The following is a 19,303-nucleotide window of genomic DNA, read 5'->3' as shown; positions in this document are numbered from 1 at the left end:
CAAGAAGGATAGGTTTGTCAATGGCTACTAGCCATGCTTAGAAAAGAGAACCTCCACATTCAGAGATAGTAAACCACTGATCCCTATGCTAGGATGCAATGCCAGGGCCTCTGTGCCCTGTTCTTTGGCCCTCCAGGGTTACTGTTTGGCCTCTGTGTGAAACAGGATGCTGGACTAGAAGGATTTTGATCCAGCAGGGCTCTGCTTATGCTCTTTGCCACTCATAGTGAAAAAGGGAAAAATAAACAACTCTGCCAGTATGCAAATCACACAGCAGATAATTTACCTTACTCCACACCAAGGCAATGACAGAATTTGAAGTTAACATAATACAGGTAAAGAACTTGAAATTACAGTATCAAAATTAATAAAAAATCACATCCCAGAAGAGTTTACCAATTTTTATACAAGGCCTCTGCTTATTATTATGTCATCTTAGAATATTGTGCTGTTACTGATTCATACTATTTCTTCCTTACAAGTAAATACAACACAAATGGAAACAGTATTTTAAATGGACCATGAAATTTGATACAACATTGTTGGTTGGAAACTGATCTTGTTACCTTACAATCTTCAGGAACACCAACTTTTCCTTCACTGCCAGAATGGCTTCTGGCAAGAACAGAGGAAGGTGAAGGGGCAATTCTCTTTGGAGTTTGTGAAAGCACAGTGGCCCAAGACACCTGGGTCTTGGCACAGGAATTTGAAGACACCTGAGGAGCTGACATTTGACAGAACACCATATTCAGAATTGCTCAACAACTCCAACAACTTTACATCCATGCAAAAAATGGCTTCTGTTAAAACAGAAGTTGTCCTTTAAAAGACAGTCACAACCCATATCCACATGCTCCCACCCAAAGAACTACCAAAACTGAGTCTTCTGTTTTTTGGGGGGGACAGTTTCACAAAAAGCTCTGTTTTGTCTTCGACCAAACATCTATTATATTTGCCCACAGTTTTTCATTGCTGGTGTTCCAACAATCCATCTGGCAAGTCCATGAAAGAAACAAGCTCTCTGACCTTTTCACTTTAAACAATCAGAAAGACAACTCTATACAAACTATAAGCATGCCCAAGACCCTTTGCAAATGGAATTTATACTCAATTCTCTAGAGTATCCTCTAGGGTTGGCAAGTCTTCCCCTGGCTACCAGCGGCGGTGGGGCAGTAGGGTTGCCAGCTCCAGGTTGGGAAACTCCTGTAGATTTGGGAGTGGAGCCTGGGAAGGACAGAGACCTCAGTGGAGCACAATGCCATAGATTCCATCCTCCAAAGCATCCATTTTCTCCAGGGGAACTGATCTCTATAGTCTGGAGATGAGCTATAATTCTGGGGGATCCCCTGGTCCCACCTGGAGGCTGGCATCTCTAGTATCCTCCAAATTATCCAATCTTTACAGTAAACATAATGGCTTTCTTGCTTCAATGTGTGTTTAATTCTGACAATTATATTTGAATTCAAGATTCGCAGGAGACTTGAAAAACAGAGTTACAGCATCCAAGGGCATTTTCATACAACTGCTTACCATAAGCTAGCTACCTCTTTAAATACAATGGGACTCTTGTATTCGTATTCAGCATAGCCAGACAGAATTTTCTTCAGCCTTTTTAAGCATGTGGATGGATGAATACTGCTTAGTGACTCCAAATACAGAAACAATTGCCTAAGAACTTTAACAGGATGCAGTGTGATTTGACACCCAAGAACCACCAAGTTGCAGCACTTACTTCCAGTATCAGAAGAACTACTTGAAATTCTTTCTGGGGGCAGCCTTCTCACAGATACTTCTCCCTACAAAATAATAATAATTATGATGATGCTGTAGTCTCAAGTACAAAAAAACAAAGTACCCACCATAATTTACCTAGCATATTTTTTTTTTAAAAAGACCATCACTCAGGAGTCATTCTTAAAGACAGTTAAGGCTAAAATTGATTTATACAAAACTACAATACACAAAGTTTATCTTAGGTTTGGCTGGGGTAAAGGGTTGACACTCAGTTAATTCTCCAGTCAAAAATACTGGAAAGCTATATAAAGAAAAAGCCAAAAAAACTCCTTTACTTCAGAAGTGAGATGCTGTGGTCATTTTTAAACAAACTACTTTCAGAAATTCTTAAAAATAATTCAGTGCTTATAATTCAACTAAACTTTAATTTTAGGTAATCTGTTAACACATCTGTTACAATTCTTTAAATCAAGGTTTCCTTGTCTCAGATACGATGACAAAGAAGCTGGGAAGCAAAAAGTATGAATACAAAAAAAGGAAGGGGAAATGGGTAATGCAATTAAAAATAATCTCTACTCTGACTTTCAGGACCCAAGCAAAAATACATTTCTGAAATAAATGGGCAAGTTGTACTTCATAAAACAGTTTGAATATGAATTGCCTGTCTTTTCACCTATGCGGTGTAAGGCATCCAAATACCTAGTTTTACCAGATATACCAGGAAGACAAGTCAGATGTTTAGACTGATTACAGTATACTAGTTAAAACCTTCAAAAACTGGAAGTCAGAAAGGCAAGCATCATAGTGGTTAGGGATGTACAAGAAAAGAAATTTGGTATTTTTTGTATTTGGGGCTTATGGACTCTTTAAAAGTTAGTATTGGCTTGAAAACACGAATTCCAATATTGGTACTCTATTGGAATTTGGGAAAAATTCAGGAATCCCACCTCCGCCTGAGACCCTGGAGAGCTACTTCCAGTCTGAGTAGACAAGACGAAGAAGAGAAGAAGAAGAAGAGATTAAATTTATACCCCGCCCTTCACTTGGAGTCTCAGAGCGGCTTACAAACTCCTTTCCCTTCCCCTCCCCACAACAGACACCCTGTGAGGTGGGTGGGGCTGAGAGAGCTCTGACAGAAACGGCTCTTTTTCAAGGACAGTTGTGCCAGAGCTTGTGACTGACCTAAGGTCACATCAGCAGGTGCAAGTGGAGGAGTGGGGAATCAAACCCGGTTCTCCCAGATTAGAGTCTGCGCACTTAACCACTACACCAAACTGGCTCTACTGCTGCTGGAGCCTCTCCCCAAAAGAACCCTCAGGTTTCAAAAAGATTGGACCATGGGGTCCAATTTTATGAGCACCCAAAGAGGGTGCCCCCATCCTCCATTGTTTCCAATGGTGGGAAAAAAGCAAGGCAGGTATACAACAAGCCCAGCAGATTCTCCCACAGATCTCTGCAGTAGAAAGATCCTAGTGAAGTTTCATATGTGACAGTATCCAACCCTACTGAAATGATAAATTATCTGTCTACTCTTCTACATTTTTCATCTTAAAAAATACAAACTGCTTCCTAACCATTTGACAAGAGAAAAGCCATCTTTTAGGAATATTCCAGCTAAGCTTTCGTTTTACTCTTCTCTGACTTCTTTGCAGGTGTCAGCCACCCCCTGCCCCCATATTGGCAATTACTTACAAGGTCATCTTGTAAATTATTTCATATAGTTCAGTTGTGAATCTGGTATACGAGGGGGAGCTCACTGTCACCCAAGAAAGTACCATGGAGACAGCTTTATGATTGGTTGGGGAGGTCACGAGGTTATGGCTGACAGTTTTCTATGAAGTATAGCTTGTGGTGGAAAAGAGGATCTTTTCCACCACACCTCTTTACCTTTTTCCTGCCAAACCTTCCATGCTACCAGAAGATATCTGCATTATGCTCTGGAACTTTGTTTAAGCTGTAAGAACCATGACGAATGCTGTAGGACCTAAGTAAGTCAACTAGATAGCTTAACACTGCCACTGAACTATATAGCTTGTTTTTAAATAGTTTTTAAAAACTTATTCCATAAACCCTTCTTTTGCTTTATTTTGTGTGTTACTCAGGAAGTGACTGAGATCAAACCCAGGTGAAGTTTGGTTATGTTACTGCTCCAAGGCAGGGTCAGCCTTGACATCATTATAACTGATACATGAGAAAAGCAAATAGCTGCATATTGACAGATTTCTCTATAGCTTTGCATCAAATAGCTAACCTCTTTGGTTATAGAAGCAGAAATCTTTGGTTTTCCTGTGGATTTCAAAGGCAGTGTATCTCCTTCAGCTGAGCCCAATGGCCACCAGGTACATTTTTGAAGCTCAAGCAGATCATTACTTCCCAGGCTTTGCAATTTGGGGAAATCTGATAGGGTAATTTCAAAGTCAGGTTCTGGAAGCGACTTTGTATTTGGAATGTGCTTATATTTACTGTTCACAGCTTTATCATGCCTGTCTAATTAAAAAAAAAGAATTGTAAGCAATTAAATGATGCACAACAGGGTTTTATGTATTCAATAGTCTCCTGTACATCACATTTAGAGCTTTTAAGCAGAAAGATAAATGTTTTATAAAACAACCATAGCTCTTAAGTTAGGCTTTTAAGAATGGCACTCAACATATGATGCAGAGTAGAATCTAACCAATATATTATCACTAGATTGATTTGTGAAATCTTTGCAAAATATACCTGATTTAACATGACTTTTGCCATGCAGAGCAGTAGGAAACAAACTCCCTGTTGTTGTGCAAGAAGAGTCACTGTCTTCAGGCCTTTTACAGTCTAGTTTGGGTTCCTCATGTTTTGGTCGCCTCTGTACAAAAACAACCACCAAAAATGTCTAAATTCAGTGCTTAGTTGCCATATTTGTGCTATATTACATTAAATCTATCTGCTATTAGGTAGTCTAGTAACAAATAAATATACACTGCAAAAACCTTTTAGCAAACTAATGTGTTCTATTTATGGTCATCATTTAGTAAAGCACATAGTGTATCATTATTTCATCCTAGTCAGGTATAAATATTAATTACATTCAATAAGCAATAACATTCAATACATACAGATTGCTAACTACCAGACAATTTTGCATCAGTGTTTTAAAAGTCAAGCCCCAACGGGAGTTTCTAGAATTATAAGCCCGCTTCTCCTTGTATGAAGTCTTCCAAAAAGGGGGACAGCCTTCTTGTATGGATGCTTTTTGCCGGTCCTACAAAAGACACATTATGCAGCTAACATTCATGGATGGCATACTACTGTCATTCTCAAAGCTTTCACCAATAAATTTAGCCCTTATTCTTTTCATGAATTCAGATTTCCACTTATTTTACCAAGTTTGATATCAGTAAAATTGTCCCAGTATGACAGAATATTTAAAAATGTTTCAAAAATCCCTCCATATGGGAAAGGAATTTCTGTTATTCTACCATGACTATATAAAGGTAACTTTTTAAGAGGGACAGAATTTGGCACAGTATTAGGGTTTTGAATTAGAACCAGGGAGACATTCAGGCTAATCAGAAGAAGTTGACAGATTGCTCTTAACTGTGCACCCCACCACGTGCATCTCAGATCCGTGCCCGTTGTGGCTAATCAAAGCAGCCCACAAGGGGCTACGGGATGCCATACGGGAGATTGTGAACAAGTCCCTCTTAGAGGGACAGTTCCCAGAGGCACTTAAGGAAGCAGTGGTGTGTCCCCTCTTGAAAAAACCATCTTTGGACCCGGTAAAATTGGCCAACTATTGGCCAGTTTCCAACTTGCCCTATTTGGGCAAGATAACAGAGAGGGTGGTAGCAGTTCAGTTACAGAGCTTTCTGGATGACGCTTCTATCTTAGATCCCTTCCAGTCCGGCTTTCGCCCTGGGCACGGGATGGAGACGGCACTGGTCGCCCTCACAGATGACCTCCGAAGACATCTGGATCGGGGCGAATCGGCAGTGCTGTTCTGTTAGATCTGTCGGCCGCGTTTGACACGGTCGACCATCAGCTACTGACCCACTGCCTCGCTGACATTGGAATCTAGGGACTAGCCTTGCAGTGGCTTGCTTCCTTTCTCCAAGGTTGGGGACAAAGAGTGGCGCTGGGGAATCAGCTCTCCCGGAAGCACCCACTGAAATGTGGAGTGCCACAAGGGCGGTGTTGTCCCCGATGCTTTTTAATATCTATATGTGCCCTCTTGCCCAGATTGCCAGGAGATATGGACTGGGTTGTCGTCAGTATGTGGATGACACCCAGCTTTATCTGTTGCTGGACGGCCAGTCTGACTCCAAACTGGAAGTTCTAGATTGGGCATTACAGGCCGTGGCTGGTTGGCTTAGGCTGAGCCGGATGAAATTGAATCCGACAAAGACGGAGGTCCTGTGCTTGAGTTGTGGTGGTCCAGGGGTAGAGACCCCACTCCTGCCCTTTGATGGGGCGCCATTGGTGCCAGCGCTGGAGGTTAGGAGTTTAGAGGTTCTCCTGGATGCCTCCCTAACAATGGAGGCTCAGGTTGCAGCCCCTGCCAAGTCGGTCTTTTACCACCTTTGGCTGATAAGGCAGCTGGCCCCCTTTCTCGAACACGGTGACTTGGCAACAGTGATCCATGTGATGGTCACCTCGAGACTGGATTACTGTAATGCCCTCTACATGGGGCTGCCCTTGTCGCAAATCCGGAAGCTGCAGCTGGTCCAAAACGCCGTGGCCAGGCTGGTGATGGGACTCCCAATACGGGAGCACATCCAGCCTGTGCTAAAAGCGTTGCACTGGCTGCCTATAGCATACTGGATTTGCTTCAAGGTGCTGGTTTTGACCTTTAAAGCCCTTTATGGCCAAGGTCTGACATACCTGAGGGACCGCCTTTCCCCATATATGCCCCAGAGAGCGCTGCGTTCAGGGACTCAGAACCGACTGGTCCTCCCGAGTATCAAGGAGGCCAGATTGGCAACAACTAGGGCCAGGGCTTTTTCAGTGGCAGCGTCCCTCTGGTGGAATGAGCTCCCAGAGGAGATCAGGGCCCTGTGGGACCTTTTACAGTTCCGCAGGGCCTGCAAGATGGAGTTCTTCCACCAGGCTTTTGGAACCACCACCACTGCTACCATCACTACTAATAACAACTGATAGTATGGTGGAAGCCCTGAGCAGGAGGTCCCCAAGACTATTGCCCGGTCCATCCCCTCTCTTCCCCATAATGGAAGCGGACCAATAGAATTACTGAATATTGGAATTTCTAGCATTTTAATACTGTTGATTTTAACATGTTTACGTCATTGTATGGTTCATTAAATTAGTATTAGTTGTGATGAATGTGTTTTATGTATTATGAAGTTTTATTTTGTTGGAAGCCGCCCTGAGCCAGCCTAGGCCAGAGTGGGCAGGATAGAAATCAATAAAATAAATAAATAAATAAATCTGCCCTGCCATTCTGCTATGAAGCTCTCAGACTTCACAATGGTGTTGTAATGATAAACTGAAGGAAAACAGACCTATGCATGCTACCCTGAGATCTTTGAAGAAAGGAAAGAATAAAATACACCCATGGACCTTGCTAGTCTTCTCTCCAATATTTTTCCCTGTGCAAAGTCCAGGAATGAAGATTACCAACTACAGCCGAACAAGTAGAGGACCTGCAAGGACTTGCGGGGGGGGGGGGGGATTTCATTTTTGCTTGACCCACTTTCCCATTTCTGCAATCCCCCATAGCCTCTTCCTTTTTCCTGCTTCCTTCTCTCCTTCCAACCCACCAGACAACCGACCTTTATATGCTCCCATCTTCAGCATTTCCCTCCTTCCCTCCCTGGGAGTTGCTGGTAGAACTGGCCCTGATAAGTCTTCCCTCAAAGGCCAAAACTGACATGGAAAGGACTCTGCCCCCTCCTGCTGCCTTTTACTGACAGAAACCAGAGCTACAAATAGTAATACTGCCAGAGAGGGTGTTTGTTTCTTAAAGCTACAGTTACTGTTCCTATTATTTTGAGAGGGTTTAACCCCCCCCCCCGGTGTGGATATGTATATTTTTTTTCAGATTTTTCTGCAAATCTGGGGCATTTTTCAGGTTTGTACAAAGATATGTCTTGTCCATTCATGGCTCCATTCTCAAGATTTAAATAGCCATAAATTTGATCACACTGAGAACTAGATACACTGATTATCTCTATACAGCCCTGGAAAATGTATCATATTCAGCTATTCCACCTTTGTCATTTCCAAATTTTAGCTAGGCCTGCCATTTTAACAGGGCTTTTGTACATGCAATAGGCCATTTATCCTCTATACACACCCTGGAGGATGTGCAAGTATAGTTGCAGAGAAGCAGGGTGCATGATTGATAAGTTCTGGCAAAAACAGGGGAGCAGAAACATGCTTTGAAACTGTTTAACAACTATGCCCAGGACAGAAAAACATGCTATCATTACTCACCCTGGGAATGTTTCCAGCCTCTTTTCTGATGTGAGAAGTCTGTCTGACATAGTTTCTGTCTTGTTGAGAAGAGCTGCATCTGGGAACTATGCATATATTTGGTGCAGCATCAAGTGAACAAGAACTGGAGTATTCCCTAAGAGAACTGCATCCCATAAGACTCTGAGATGCATATTGGGACTGAGAAGTAGTAGTATCCCACGGTGCATCTTGAATATGTTCCTGTTGTCTAAATAAACATATTGCTATTTAGTTCAAATACAACATCTTTCAAAAAAGATTTTTTTTTTGCGTGAATACACTTTTTACATGGTCCAAACATCTTCATATCTGAGACAAATGTTGTTTTAAGCAATAAACAGCCACAAGCAAATCTTGGTTTACGCTAAGTATCCTAGGGAACACAAAGTGACAGAGGGTTCAATACTGAGAACAAGAATGATCTGTTAAACCCAGAGAGGAGAGCATTATGGAACATCTTCCATAAATTGTAATCACTAGCATACTAAGATATGGGAGAGTGTAAAATTAAAATCTGTAAGCAACATTACAGGCTGCACAGTGGGGCCGGAAAATATTTCCTGTTCTTTGCACTAGTACCATAGACAGCTACCATTTAGATAACATCCCTGCATAGAGTTGAGGAACAACTGCTGTGGATTTCTAGGCAACACCATCAATTTTTAGATGCAAAGGATTTTTTTCCTGTTGTGCTGTATATAATAATATAATAAGCTGTATAAAAAACCCACCCAACATGAAGAACAAGGAGGAGGAGGAGGAGATTGGATTTATACCCCGCCCTTCACTCAGAGCGGCTTACAAACTCCTTTCCCTTCCCCTCCCCACAACAGACACCCTGTGAGGTAGGTGAGGCTGAGAGAGCTCTTTCAAGAACTGCCCTTTCAAGGACAACAGAACTACGGCTTGCCCAAGGTAATCCAGCAGCTGCAAGTGGAGGAGTGGGGAATCAAACCCGGTTCTCCCAGATTAGAGTCCGCACACTTAACCACTACACCAAACAACCCAAGCAACCACAGGAATAAAAAACTTACTTTAAAAAAATGGCCAAAGAAAAATTTAACTAGATGGCTAATCAGAAAGGGAACAGACAATGGGGCAATTTTGTACACTGGGATTTAAAAATATGAACTGGGAGGACGGGGAGGGAACAACAAAAGGAGAGGGGTGAGATTTCCCCTCCCAGAAAAGTCCTTCCAAAGCTCCCTTCTTAACACTATAGAACAGAAATGCATTTCCCACAGAACATGTTATAACCAGTGAAGAAGGGACAAACTTATAGTTTTGTATTAATACCACAGAAAAACACAGAAGCAATGAAAAGAAAAACCAGTAGAGCCTTGAGATACACCCATTAGGGCTACAAGCTACTGGAGCTTTATTAACAAGCTCCACAACAAACCAGACAGTTCAAAATTATTGTGACCCACATATAATTTCTCGTAATGCACGAAAAACCTCTTTATGTAGTCTGCAATTTATCTAAAAGAATCAATATCTAATGTATCCTTGGTGTCATTAAAATATAATTCAAATTTCTCATGCTTCTCACATTATCCGTGTGTATGTGTGTACAGGATGTTAAAAATTGCTGATTTTTACCACTAATATTCAGATCCCAAGAAAAAAAAGAAAAAAAAAGAAAATAGAGATCAATTTAAAATACTGCAAATAGTAACTTCCCATGTAGGTTACAAATAGGTCTCAGAATAGGCCTCAGAGACCTTGGACTCACACATTCACTTTTATCCTAATGTGCTGAGCCAAGATTGATGACTTCCTGGTTTGTAACGAACTGCAATTTGTTGTGACCTGAATCCGATGCTCTAACAAATTGCAGTTTGTTTCTTACCCACACCAAAGTTTTGAATCCTAGTTTGCAGGCAAGAAAAAGAAAGACAGTTTGTTAATTGCCAGGTTTTTTACAAACAGAAATCTTAAATCTCAACTCAGCACACAAGGAGAATCAAGAAAGCATACATGATCCCAAAGATTTCCTGGCTTGCTCTTGTTGTTAATAATTATTTGTGATGGCTGAATACAGACAGTCTAATGAAACATTTCTTGAAGACTGTACAGGAGCAAGACATCAGCATGAACCCGACCTGTATTCTACCACTCTACTGAGCAAAGTTTCAAGCCTTCCTCCAAACAGAAGTGCCACTAAGTTGAAGGCAGGTTATTTAGACCAGAGGAACTTCCTCAAGCTTAGGTTTGGATCCACCCTGCCATTTATTACTTCTTTTATGATAAAAAGCTAATTTTATCTGTGAAATTAATTGAGAGACATAAGTTTCCAAGTTGTGAACTAAAGTACTGAATGAATATGCCAGTATATTACCAAAGCACTACACAAAATTTAACTCACCAAACATCTTAACGTATCTAAATTCAAGCCTTGGTAAATTGATAGTCCCCCAAGAAATGTGACGAAGAAGGTACATACTTATCCACTGGTGGCTCCTGAACATATGGGTAGCATGTTGTATAATATCTAGGAAAGACACATGCTTCTGAGGGTTCTGACCATGCCACTGTTACCGCCGTGTATTTTGGGACAAACGGTTTGACCTCTGCTGATAACTTGATGCCCTGAGAAACAAAAGGGGTTTTGGCTACATGCACTTTAAGATTAACCAGAATATGTGAAAATCCCCATCTCTGTGAACAATGTGGTCACAAGAAGGAAAAGCTGGTGCCTATTCTTCTGCTCAACCAAAACAGGGCTGAAAAAATTAAATCAATAAGAGAACAGTCAGAATTGCACCAACAATTGAGCATTCAAGCAAACTTCTCTCAAATACAGGTTTTACAAATATCTGACTTCAGATCATAATGCAAAAATTCAAGGGTATCTTTACTGCATGCACTGCAGAAATTGTTTTAAGATCAGACAAAAAAATTCTTGCTAATCAACAGCTGCAGAAGTGGGTTAAAGTATCAACAGCAGGCTGCAGGATCACTGTCTCCTGTGTTATGAACAAACTCTCTCCATCTGACTTAACCCTGGCTTTGCTCCAAGATTCCCAAGGTTAGGGTTCATGTCAGTTAACTGTAAAGCCAAGGATTTGCAGAGTAGCCAAGGAAGAATATGTAACTGAAGCAGTCACATGGTCATCCCCAGTGCCTCAACCCTAGTTAATAGTATGTTAGCATTACATCTGTATGAGCTCAATAGTTGGATTAAGCAGAAAAACCAAGAGACAAATTATTCACTCAACAGAATAAATTTTGAGTCCAGTGGCAACAGAAAACCAGCTTTTCAATTAAAAAAAAACGAATAAGTGTTATATTTGTGCAGTGCATGCATTTGTAAAAAGGTGATTTACACATGAATTGTTAAAAATGTCTCATGACTACTTAGGCACTAAACAGAAGAGTAATCTGACACCTAGCTACTTTCAAGCCAAAACCTACAGGTTATTAGAGTTCCCTTAGCACTATAATCTTACAACTTCAGGACTGACTGTAAATGTAAAACAATTGTCTCTAGCCATGTTTGATTCTTCAATAAATGTTAAGGCTCCAGAGGACTTTTTTAAACTGCCAGATTATCATAGCTACTTTTCAAAAATAAAATAATTATAGGATTCTAATATAAACAGAATGCCTTGATGCACTGCCATACTTTCCCCACAAAGATGTTAATAATTTTAGGCTTATACTATAGTCAGCATCTGACTTCAACATTGTTATAATAAAGCAGCTATTTGTGTGTTCTAACCCAACTGGTACTCTTATTTTGAATTAAAGTATTCTGAAAAACTCCATCCACATATATTTGCTTCTATGATTTTAATATCACAGGACAATAGATATTTTCACTGTGTTTTCATCTAAGATTTATAGTTAAATGCTATCTGTTCCACTGCAAACAATCCCACTAAAAGTAGAGATTAGTCAATACAAATGGAACAGAACTTTTTTGCAATGATTTTAAAAGACAGTAAGGCTGACTGACATTCTTTAGACTGGGGCCAGCAAACAGCTGCTGGCTTAATCTCCCAAGACCTGAGAGACAGAGTGCATCTCAGAACTAAACATAGGGAAAAGTGAAATTTGTAGGTTAGTTTTCAGATGCACTTTGGCTCTCAGGTTTTGGAACATTTAAATGTTAAAAAAGGACTTCCTCTAACAGAACAAAAGAATAGAATTGGCTTGCTGAAAAAATGAAATTGTTGGGATCTATTTTGTATATTGTACATGATCTAGAAAGGCATTATTTGAAAATACCAAGGCTAAGCATGCCAGAGAGAGCAATGTAATAACATTTCATGTGATTAGCAGTGCCAGTATTAGAGGAAGGAAGAGGAAGAGATTGGATTTATACCCCGCCCTTCACTACCCAAAGGAGTCTCAGAGCGGCTTACAAACTCCTTTCCCTTCCCCTCCCCACAACAGACACCCTGTGAGGTGGGTGGGGCTGAGAGATCTCTGACACAAGCTGCTCTTTTTCAAGGACAGCTGTGCCAGAGCTTGTGACTGACCCAAGGTGCCCATTCCCTTCTGCCCCACTTAATTGTATGAAAAACACTTAGGGTTGCCAATCTCCAGAATTACAACTGATCTCCAGACTACAGAGACCAGTTCCTTTGGAAGAAATGGCAGCTTCAGAGGGCAGACTCCATAGCCTCATACGCCCTCCTAAACTCCCTCCCACCCCCAAACTCTGACTTCCCAGACACTGCTCCCCAAACCTCCAGGAATTTCCGGAGCCAGAGCTAGTAATCCTTTGAACTTTTCCAGGGTATGGGAAATCACAGCATAGAATCATAGAGCCCAGCGGACTTGAATTCTATAGGCAAAACCTTATTCATCAAGAGAAAGCATTTGATGCAAGCATTTGATGCAAGCATTTGAAAAACACTCTTACCACATTATGCATATTAGAACCTATGTATAACTGAGCCAACCTCTTTTTAGCTTGAAAACCACTTCAGGAGGGGGAAGGGGTGCTTTTTTTTTTGCCATAGCTCCTGTGCTCCAAAACACACATACACAGGTATCTTTTTCTTCTCAGGATGGGATAAAAAGGCACCAAATTAACAAATTGCAAATTTGAATTTCAAAGAGAGGTATCAGCGCACAGAAGCAGTTCCTGGCCTCTGAAATACGGGGCAGACTGGGAGGCCAAAACACCCGGCAAACCTGCCCTGAGGGTGAGAGGATTCGCCCAGCCCGACGGGGCCCAGAAGGCCAGCGCGCGACTCGCCCGGGGCGGACCAAGCCAGGCTTGGAGGCGGCCACTGCGCGGCTCAGCCAGGAGACTCGCGCTTAGTTTCCCCGCCATTCCCCTGCCGCCCGCCGGGGATGGGGCTCAGTAACGCCGGGGGGGGGGCTTTTTCCCCAGGGACCATCATGGCCAACGACTCCCTTTTGAGGAAGACAAAGAGCTATGAAATAATGCTGTAAAAAGAGAACTTTTGTGTGTGTGCACGCACGCGCTCTAGAGTTCAGGGGAGGAAGCTGAAGGTAGCACTCACTTTCGCTCCAATCCCAACCGGCGTCTCCTGCACTAATGATGGAGGCGGTTGAACCCCCCCCCGCCCCCGCTAAAAGTCCACTACGTGACGTTCAACTGGTGAAACCTGCTGCATCACCACGCAGGAAAGAACGCCACCTTTTGAATTTCTGTGGGTGAGGCTTCTGTTAAAAACACAGGAACCGTGCCACGAAAAAAGAGGGATAAGAATGCAGCAGGGAAGTGCGCTTTACGTATCCAGGAAAGGTGAGGGTAATCCTGTTTTTGCCTTTTAAAACTGGGACCAGTGACGTAGTTTAGAACTGGCGGACTTCCTCGTCCTTGTCCGTTCGAGGATTGCTCTGGGTTGCTCTCCGCCCACAGCATAACAAGTAGCGGGTAGGATGGCTTAGTGAGTCGGCCTTTCCACAACCCAGCCTCCTCACCGTTCCTTACCTCGTTGCTGGCTTCCCGCTCTGAAGTCATAGCGGACGGGAAAGCAAGAGTCGAGAAAAGCCCAACACCCCGCTGGCGATGATTCTCAGCCTATTCTTCACGCCGGCCCCAGAGCGCACAAAACAGTCGTAATATAGCGCCGCCTGCGTCTCAACTGTCGTAGCCAATCAACAGAGCAACTCACCGAACGGCCGCCATGACACGAGAGGCAAAGTGGGGAAACTTTCAGGCAAAACCGTTCGTTTTTAAAATAGGCTGTGGGTAGGCACCTTTGAGGAATGGCACAGCTTCACCGTTTTATTTGGGATGTGGTGTTGTCATGTACTCTGCACTATCTTTTGTTACACCGTTTGCTAGTATTTTTTATGCTATTTAACCAAGACGAAATAAATCACTGGATAATTACCTTCCGTAAATCCGAATAATTGCCTTCCATAAATCCGAATACAGTGCATGGATACCAGTGTCAATCGTCATGGCAACATTTTTAATGTACAATATAGCCATCTAATTTCAACGTTAACTCCTGGAATTATAAAACTATTGTTTTTATGCAGCACTTGGTGTAGTGGTTGTGTGTGCAGACTCTAATCTGGGAGAACCGGGTTTAATTCCCCACTCCCCCATTTACAGCTGCTGGGTGACCTTGGACAAGCCATAGTTTTGACAAGGGCAGTTCTTGAAAGGCTCTCAGACCCACCTACCTCACAAGGTGTCAGTTGTGGGGAGGGGAAGGGAAAGGAGGTTGTAAGCCACTCTGAGACTCTGAATGAAGGGTGGGGTATAAATCCAATCTCTTCTCTCCTAAAATATTTTTGCAAAAATTATTTAATTGCAAATTTAATTCCTTCACATGAAGCCAGCTGGATGACTTGGGTCAGTCACAGCTCTCAGAACTCCCTCAGCCCCACCTACTTCACACACAATGTGCCTGTTGTGGGGAGAGGAAGGGAAGGCAATTGTAAGCCACTCTGACTTCTTCAGGTAGTGAAGAGTGGGTTATAAAAACCAATTCTACTTCTTCTAAAAATATGTAGCCAAATAAGGCCTGTATTTCCTACTCCATTCCCGGTTAGCTCTCTACTTTCCAGTAGCCTACCCACCCCAACATTAATACCTCATGTAGGAATAATTACTTATACAAAAATATACATTAATCAGCAATACTTTTTTCCATAAGAGATATAGCAGTAGTTATCTGATGAAGTATATTTAATGCTGTTTTCACCTCTTGTACATTTAACAGCATCAGTCTGAAAAATACTTAACATTTCTACACAGCAGGATCGTATCATCATTTTAGAACAGCTATAGATCAACCCAGTGTGTCAATTCAGTCAAATGCTTATGATCCTTCAAAATCTACATATGTATTTAATATAAGTTCTAAAAATATCAATGCATTATCACACGTAACTAAAGTAGTTAAGAAATTTTATATGCATGCTCAGTTCCATTGCACAGAAAACCTACTACTTTGAATCCAGCTTCCTGAGAATGCCTTTTTTTGTTAACAATGAGTGCTTCTGTTTAGGAACAGGGCTTAACTGTTCTTCCTTTGCATTGCAGATATGCCAAATTTTCCCAACCTACAGGTCACAGAAGTTTCTTGACATTCCTATTTTTCTACCTCTAGTCACACAAAAGAAAACATTACACTTCTATTGCTGGTTAAAACTTTGTCTTAATACTTTCAGTGTCACCCAGGGCTCTACTGGTAGCAGGAGCTCCTTTGCATATTAGGCCACACACCCCTAGTGTAGCCAATCCTCCAAGAGCTTACAGTAGCCCCAGTAAGAAGAGCTCTGTAAGCTCTTGGAGGATTGGCTACACTAGGGGGTGTGGCCTAATATGCAAAGGAGCTCCTGCTACCAGTAGAGCCCTGTAAAATACATGTTACTATGGGTCTTTGATACAAATGATATTTTTTCTAATAAACTTTGTTTTCTAATAAATATGTCTTGATACTTTAAAGAAAAAGCTAAGTAGACTATTTTTCTTTTTATTATTACTGACCCGATCTGCAATGAGAGATTTTCCTCCCATAACATATTGGATGTCATGTCTGTGATACATGAACATTCAGGCTGTAGAAGGCAATATGGTTAAATTGAATGATCTTTGTTTTAAAGAGTAATTGCTGTGGTGAAGTTCTAAGAGCCAAAGGCAAACTATTGTCAGCAAAAACATTGGCGTTCCTTACAAAAGACTTTGGTTAATTGCCTAGGTCTACAAGCCCATTTCTCATGTTAATGAGCATTCCTAGACACAAGAATAGGTTTTCTTGTTTCCTTCACACCAAATGGAAACTTGATGAGTAACAGTACTAAATGGCAAGTGAGTAATTAAGCTGCTCACAGCTAATTAAAGAGTTTCTATTTATTTTACAGAGATAGTTCGCCATTGCCCATCTCTGTATAGCAACCCCTGACTTCCTTCATAGTCTGTCTCTCCATCCAAGCGTCAGATATTAGGATGTTTCTTTCACATCACATAGTTGGACACTATAGACACAGATTTAAATTGATGCTCATCCAAGCCATTCAGTATATTCTAGTTCTCACCTCTTGAAAGTTTTCCAAATGTTCTAGTGCTTGCTACATTGTCCACTTTATCCATCTCACAATAACTCCATAATCTTGTATAACAAGCTAGTCAAGGAACTGTACTTATTTTCAGGCAGTTTATCATAACTTGTTATGATATTAAAAACAAGTTAGAATCTACCATATTGTTTGTGTATAAAGTAAAATCCATGAAATATACACAAAGCAGATTATCTAGCATTAAAACAGGTTTTATTTCATCAGCCCTATTTCAGCAGTTCAAAAGCCAAACAATTGCTTCAACTGCTATAGAAAGAATAAAAGCACGATCTTTGAATATTTGAGAACCTAGTCAATATATTCTGTGTAACTTGTAAACTTTATTGAACACAATGAACAATCAAATAGGCACTTAACAGTACAAACCATAGCAGCCTACTTTGCATTTTACTGAGCTCTGTTGCTGTGAATAATACAGCTCATGCACAGGTAATTACTTTTGTACTTTTTTCAAGTATTCACTGAATACTACCAACATATATACATCCATATACATAAAGTTCCAGAAGATTTCAAAGAAGTTTCTAGAAGTTATTCATTTCTGCTGGCCTTTTGGAAGTGGTCTTCTAAAAAGGAGAATGTGTGGCTCTGTGGGGGGGAAAATGAAAAATTGAGGAGTATTGCTTGACAATAAACACAACATACAACATTATGTGTAAACTCTCAGTCCTTATAGGCACTGTTTTCAGCACTCCAGATGTTAATAGTACTGCTTCCACTTAAATACCTTTTCCAGAAAGTTGAGATAAGACATGGAAAAGATCTTGCCAGACACACATATTTTCACTTGCCTGGCTCATGAATCATATAGTGGACCCAGCCAAGACTCTGCTGTACACCAAGTCTTCTCCATTCTTCCTCAGACATTAGATGAGTTTTTGGTACTTGCTTTGACAGTTCTCTTGGTAACATTACATGCCTACCAGGAAGAAATCAAGCTGTTACATTCTTGTAGCCATAACTGTACAGCTCAGGAAGAATAATCATTTTCCATCAGATGCAAGAGCATTAGAAGTATTTCAAAATTAGTAGCTTTTGAAGCTTTTAACTACTGTCCACAACTTGAGACAGATGCCCTGAAGTTAACATCTTAATATCAAGATGAACATCATTAGCTTATTCTACACACAATAAAAACTTCTGAATAGTTTGTTGCTACAGGGCAACTTAAGCTCAAGTATTAGGTTTATAACTACTATTTCCACTCAGACAACAAAACTTGAACAAAAGATGGTTCCTTTAGACCACAAGGAAGTGCACAGAAAATCTGTATGGAGGACAGGTTGGACGGGACATTTTGAAACATCCAGTCCATTTATTTACACTTTTAGATATTAGCGGTTTTTCTCCTCAATACAATTTCCACCACACCTTGAGGTAGATCAGGCCAATAGAGTGACAAGCCCAAGGTCACACAGCAAGTCTCCATAACACTGTGGGGAGTTCAGCCTGGCTCTCCAGAAGCCCCGTTCAACATTTGAACTACTTCATCATACCAGCCCGCACGTAAACGAAGACCTTCGTTCATGGAAAATACCACTGTGGCCCAGAATCCAGTGCCTGAAAACTTCAGACTAAAGCGCAGCACTGTTCCACTTCCGCCCCGCTCCTTAAGTGGCCCCGGATCAATCACCCTCTCTCGGCAAACCCAGCCCGGAGTGGTTGCGAATTGGGGGGGGGGGGGGGGGGGGGGGAGAGAGAGAGAGAGCGAGCATCAGGCGCGCCGTCGCAAGCCCACAAAATAGAGCCAGGGCCTACCAGCCCTTCAGCTCTTTCGAAAACTTCATTTAAGAACTGCCGCCGCCCACGCTTCCCTCAGCCATCTTCGTCCTCCCTGTGGAGCGGACTCCCTCTCCCATTCTTTGTTTCCTACCCTCGCTACTGCCTGTTTTTCTCGGGGAGAGGGGGAAAAACACCACTGTCAAAACAGGCAGGAACGAGGAGGCACAAGGAACAACGCGGTGGCTCAGCGAAAGAGAAGGGCAGCGTCCTTCCAAAATCACGAGGAGGGCAACGAACGGCACGTAAACACAGAGATGAGCGCCAGAAAGAGAAGGTGCCTCCGTTACCAAGAATCTTTTAAAAGGATCCTCTCTGTGCGTCGCCCCCCCCCCACTTCCGGCCCCCGCTCACCGGTACTCGTAGTTCTCGTCGAAATATTTGTCCGAATAATAGATCTGCTTGTGGGACATGATGAAGGCTGCTGTGGCGGCCCCCAACGCCTCCTTCGCCTCCTCTACCACAACAACGGCTCCCGTCACAAGTCAACTGACTCGCCTAAAGGCAGCGCCCCCGCCCAACTCAATTTGAATCCAAAAACTCAATGGTGATTGGAAGGCGGCGTGGACTAATTGGAGCGCGCGCTGCCACGTGACACCGTAGCAGGGATTCAATTTCTCCACCCACTTCAATTCCGCCGTTCTCTCTCAGTTTCCACCAATCAGAGGACGCCATGAGCGAAGCCTTATATCTGCCTCCAGACATGCGCATTCCTACCTTTTGAACTGCCAATAGAATTGTTTTGGGGAAGAGGACAGTCACTGGGTAAATTAGTAGTTTCTAGGGTGTTTTATCCTAAGGGGGATGGGTGCTC

The 19,303-nt window shown here is 42.0% G+C and overlaps 2 protein-coding genes across 2 annotated transcripts in view; both read right to left on the bottom strand.

The window, feature by feature from the left end:
• The window catches only part of SECISBP2 (SECIS binding protein 2), a 31,530-nt gene extending 17,331 nt beyond the window's left edge, over nt 1–14,199 (bottom strand). Inside the window, exons 1-7 of the mRNA XM_015409098.1 lie at nt 14,105–14,199; nt 10,634–10,779; nt 8,167–8,395; nt 4,456–4,579; nt 3,986–4,221; nt 1,733–1,796; nt 567–724 (exon numbers count right to left, since the gene is read on the bottom strand). Coding sequence (XP_015264584.1) covers nt 567–724; nt 1,733–1,796; nt 3,986–4,221; nt 4,456–4,579; nt 8,167–8,395; nt 10,634–10,779; nt 14,105–14,134 — 987 coding nt within the window. The 5' untranslated portion in view covers nt 14,135–14,199. The remainder of the gene's footprint in view (nt 1–566; nt 725–1,732; nt 1,797–3,985; nt 4,222–4,455; nt 4,580–8,166; nt 8,396–10,633; nt 10,780–14,104) is intronic.
• Nucleotides 14,200–16,919: 2,720 nt separating this feature from the next.
• Nucleotides 16,920–18,935, bottom strand: CKS2 (CDC28 protein kinase regulatory subunit 2). The gene is made up of 3 exons (XM_015409102.1): nt 18,844–18,935; nt 17,502–17,629; nt 16,920–17,298 (listed from the first exon to the last, which is right to left on the bottom strand). Exons 1-3 carry the CDS (start codon nt 18,900–18,902, stop codon nt 17,246–17,248), a joined length of 240 nt encoding a protein of 79 aa, XP_015264588.1. The 5' UTR covers nt 18,903–18,935; the 3' UTR covers nt 16,920–17,245.
• Between the last annotated feature and the right edge of the window lie 368 nt (nt 18,936–19,303).

Source organism: Gekko japonicus, unplaced genomic scaffold (assembly GCF_001447785.1).
Source record: "Gekko japonicus isolate JY-2015 unplaced genomic scaffold, Gekko_japonicus_V1.1 scaffold71, whole genome shotgun sequence".
In the NCBI taxonomy this organism is placed as follows: Eukaryota; Metazoa; Chordata; class Lepidosauria; order Squamata; family Gekkonidae; genus Gekko; species Gekko japonicus.
Note: the sequence above shows the minus strand (reverse complement) of the source record. Positions and strands in the feature narration are given on the sequence as shown.

Excerpts from the sequence above, each read along its gene's own strand:
- CKS2 (XM_015409102.1), bottom strand. The coding sequence starts at position 18,902 with ATGTCCCACAAGCAGATCTATTATTCGGACAAATATTTCGACGAGAAC. Across the intron at positions 17,630-18,843 it reads GACGAGAACTACGAGTACCG|GCATGTAATGTTACCAAGAG; the intron begins GTGAGCGGGGGC and ends TCTTCCTGGTAG. Across the intron at positions 17,299-17,501 it reads CTATATGATTCATGAGCCAG|AGCCACACATTCTCCTTTTT; the intron begins GCAAGTGAAAAT and ends TCCCCCCCACAG.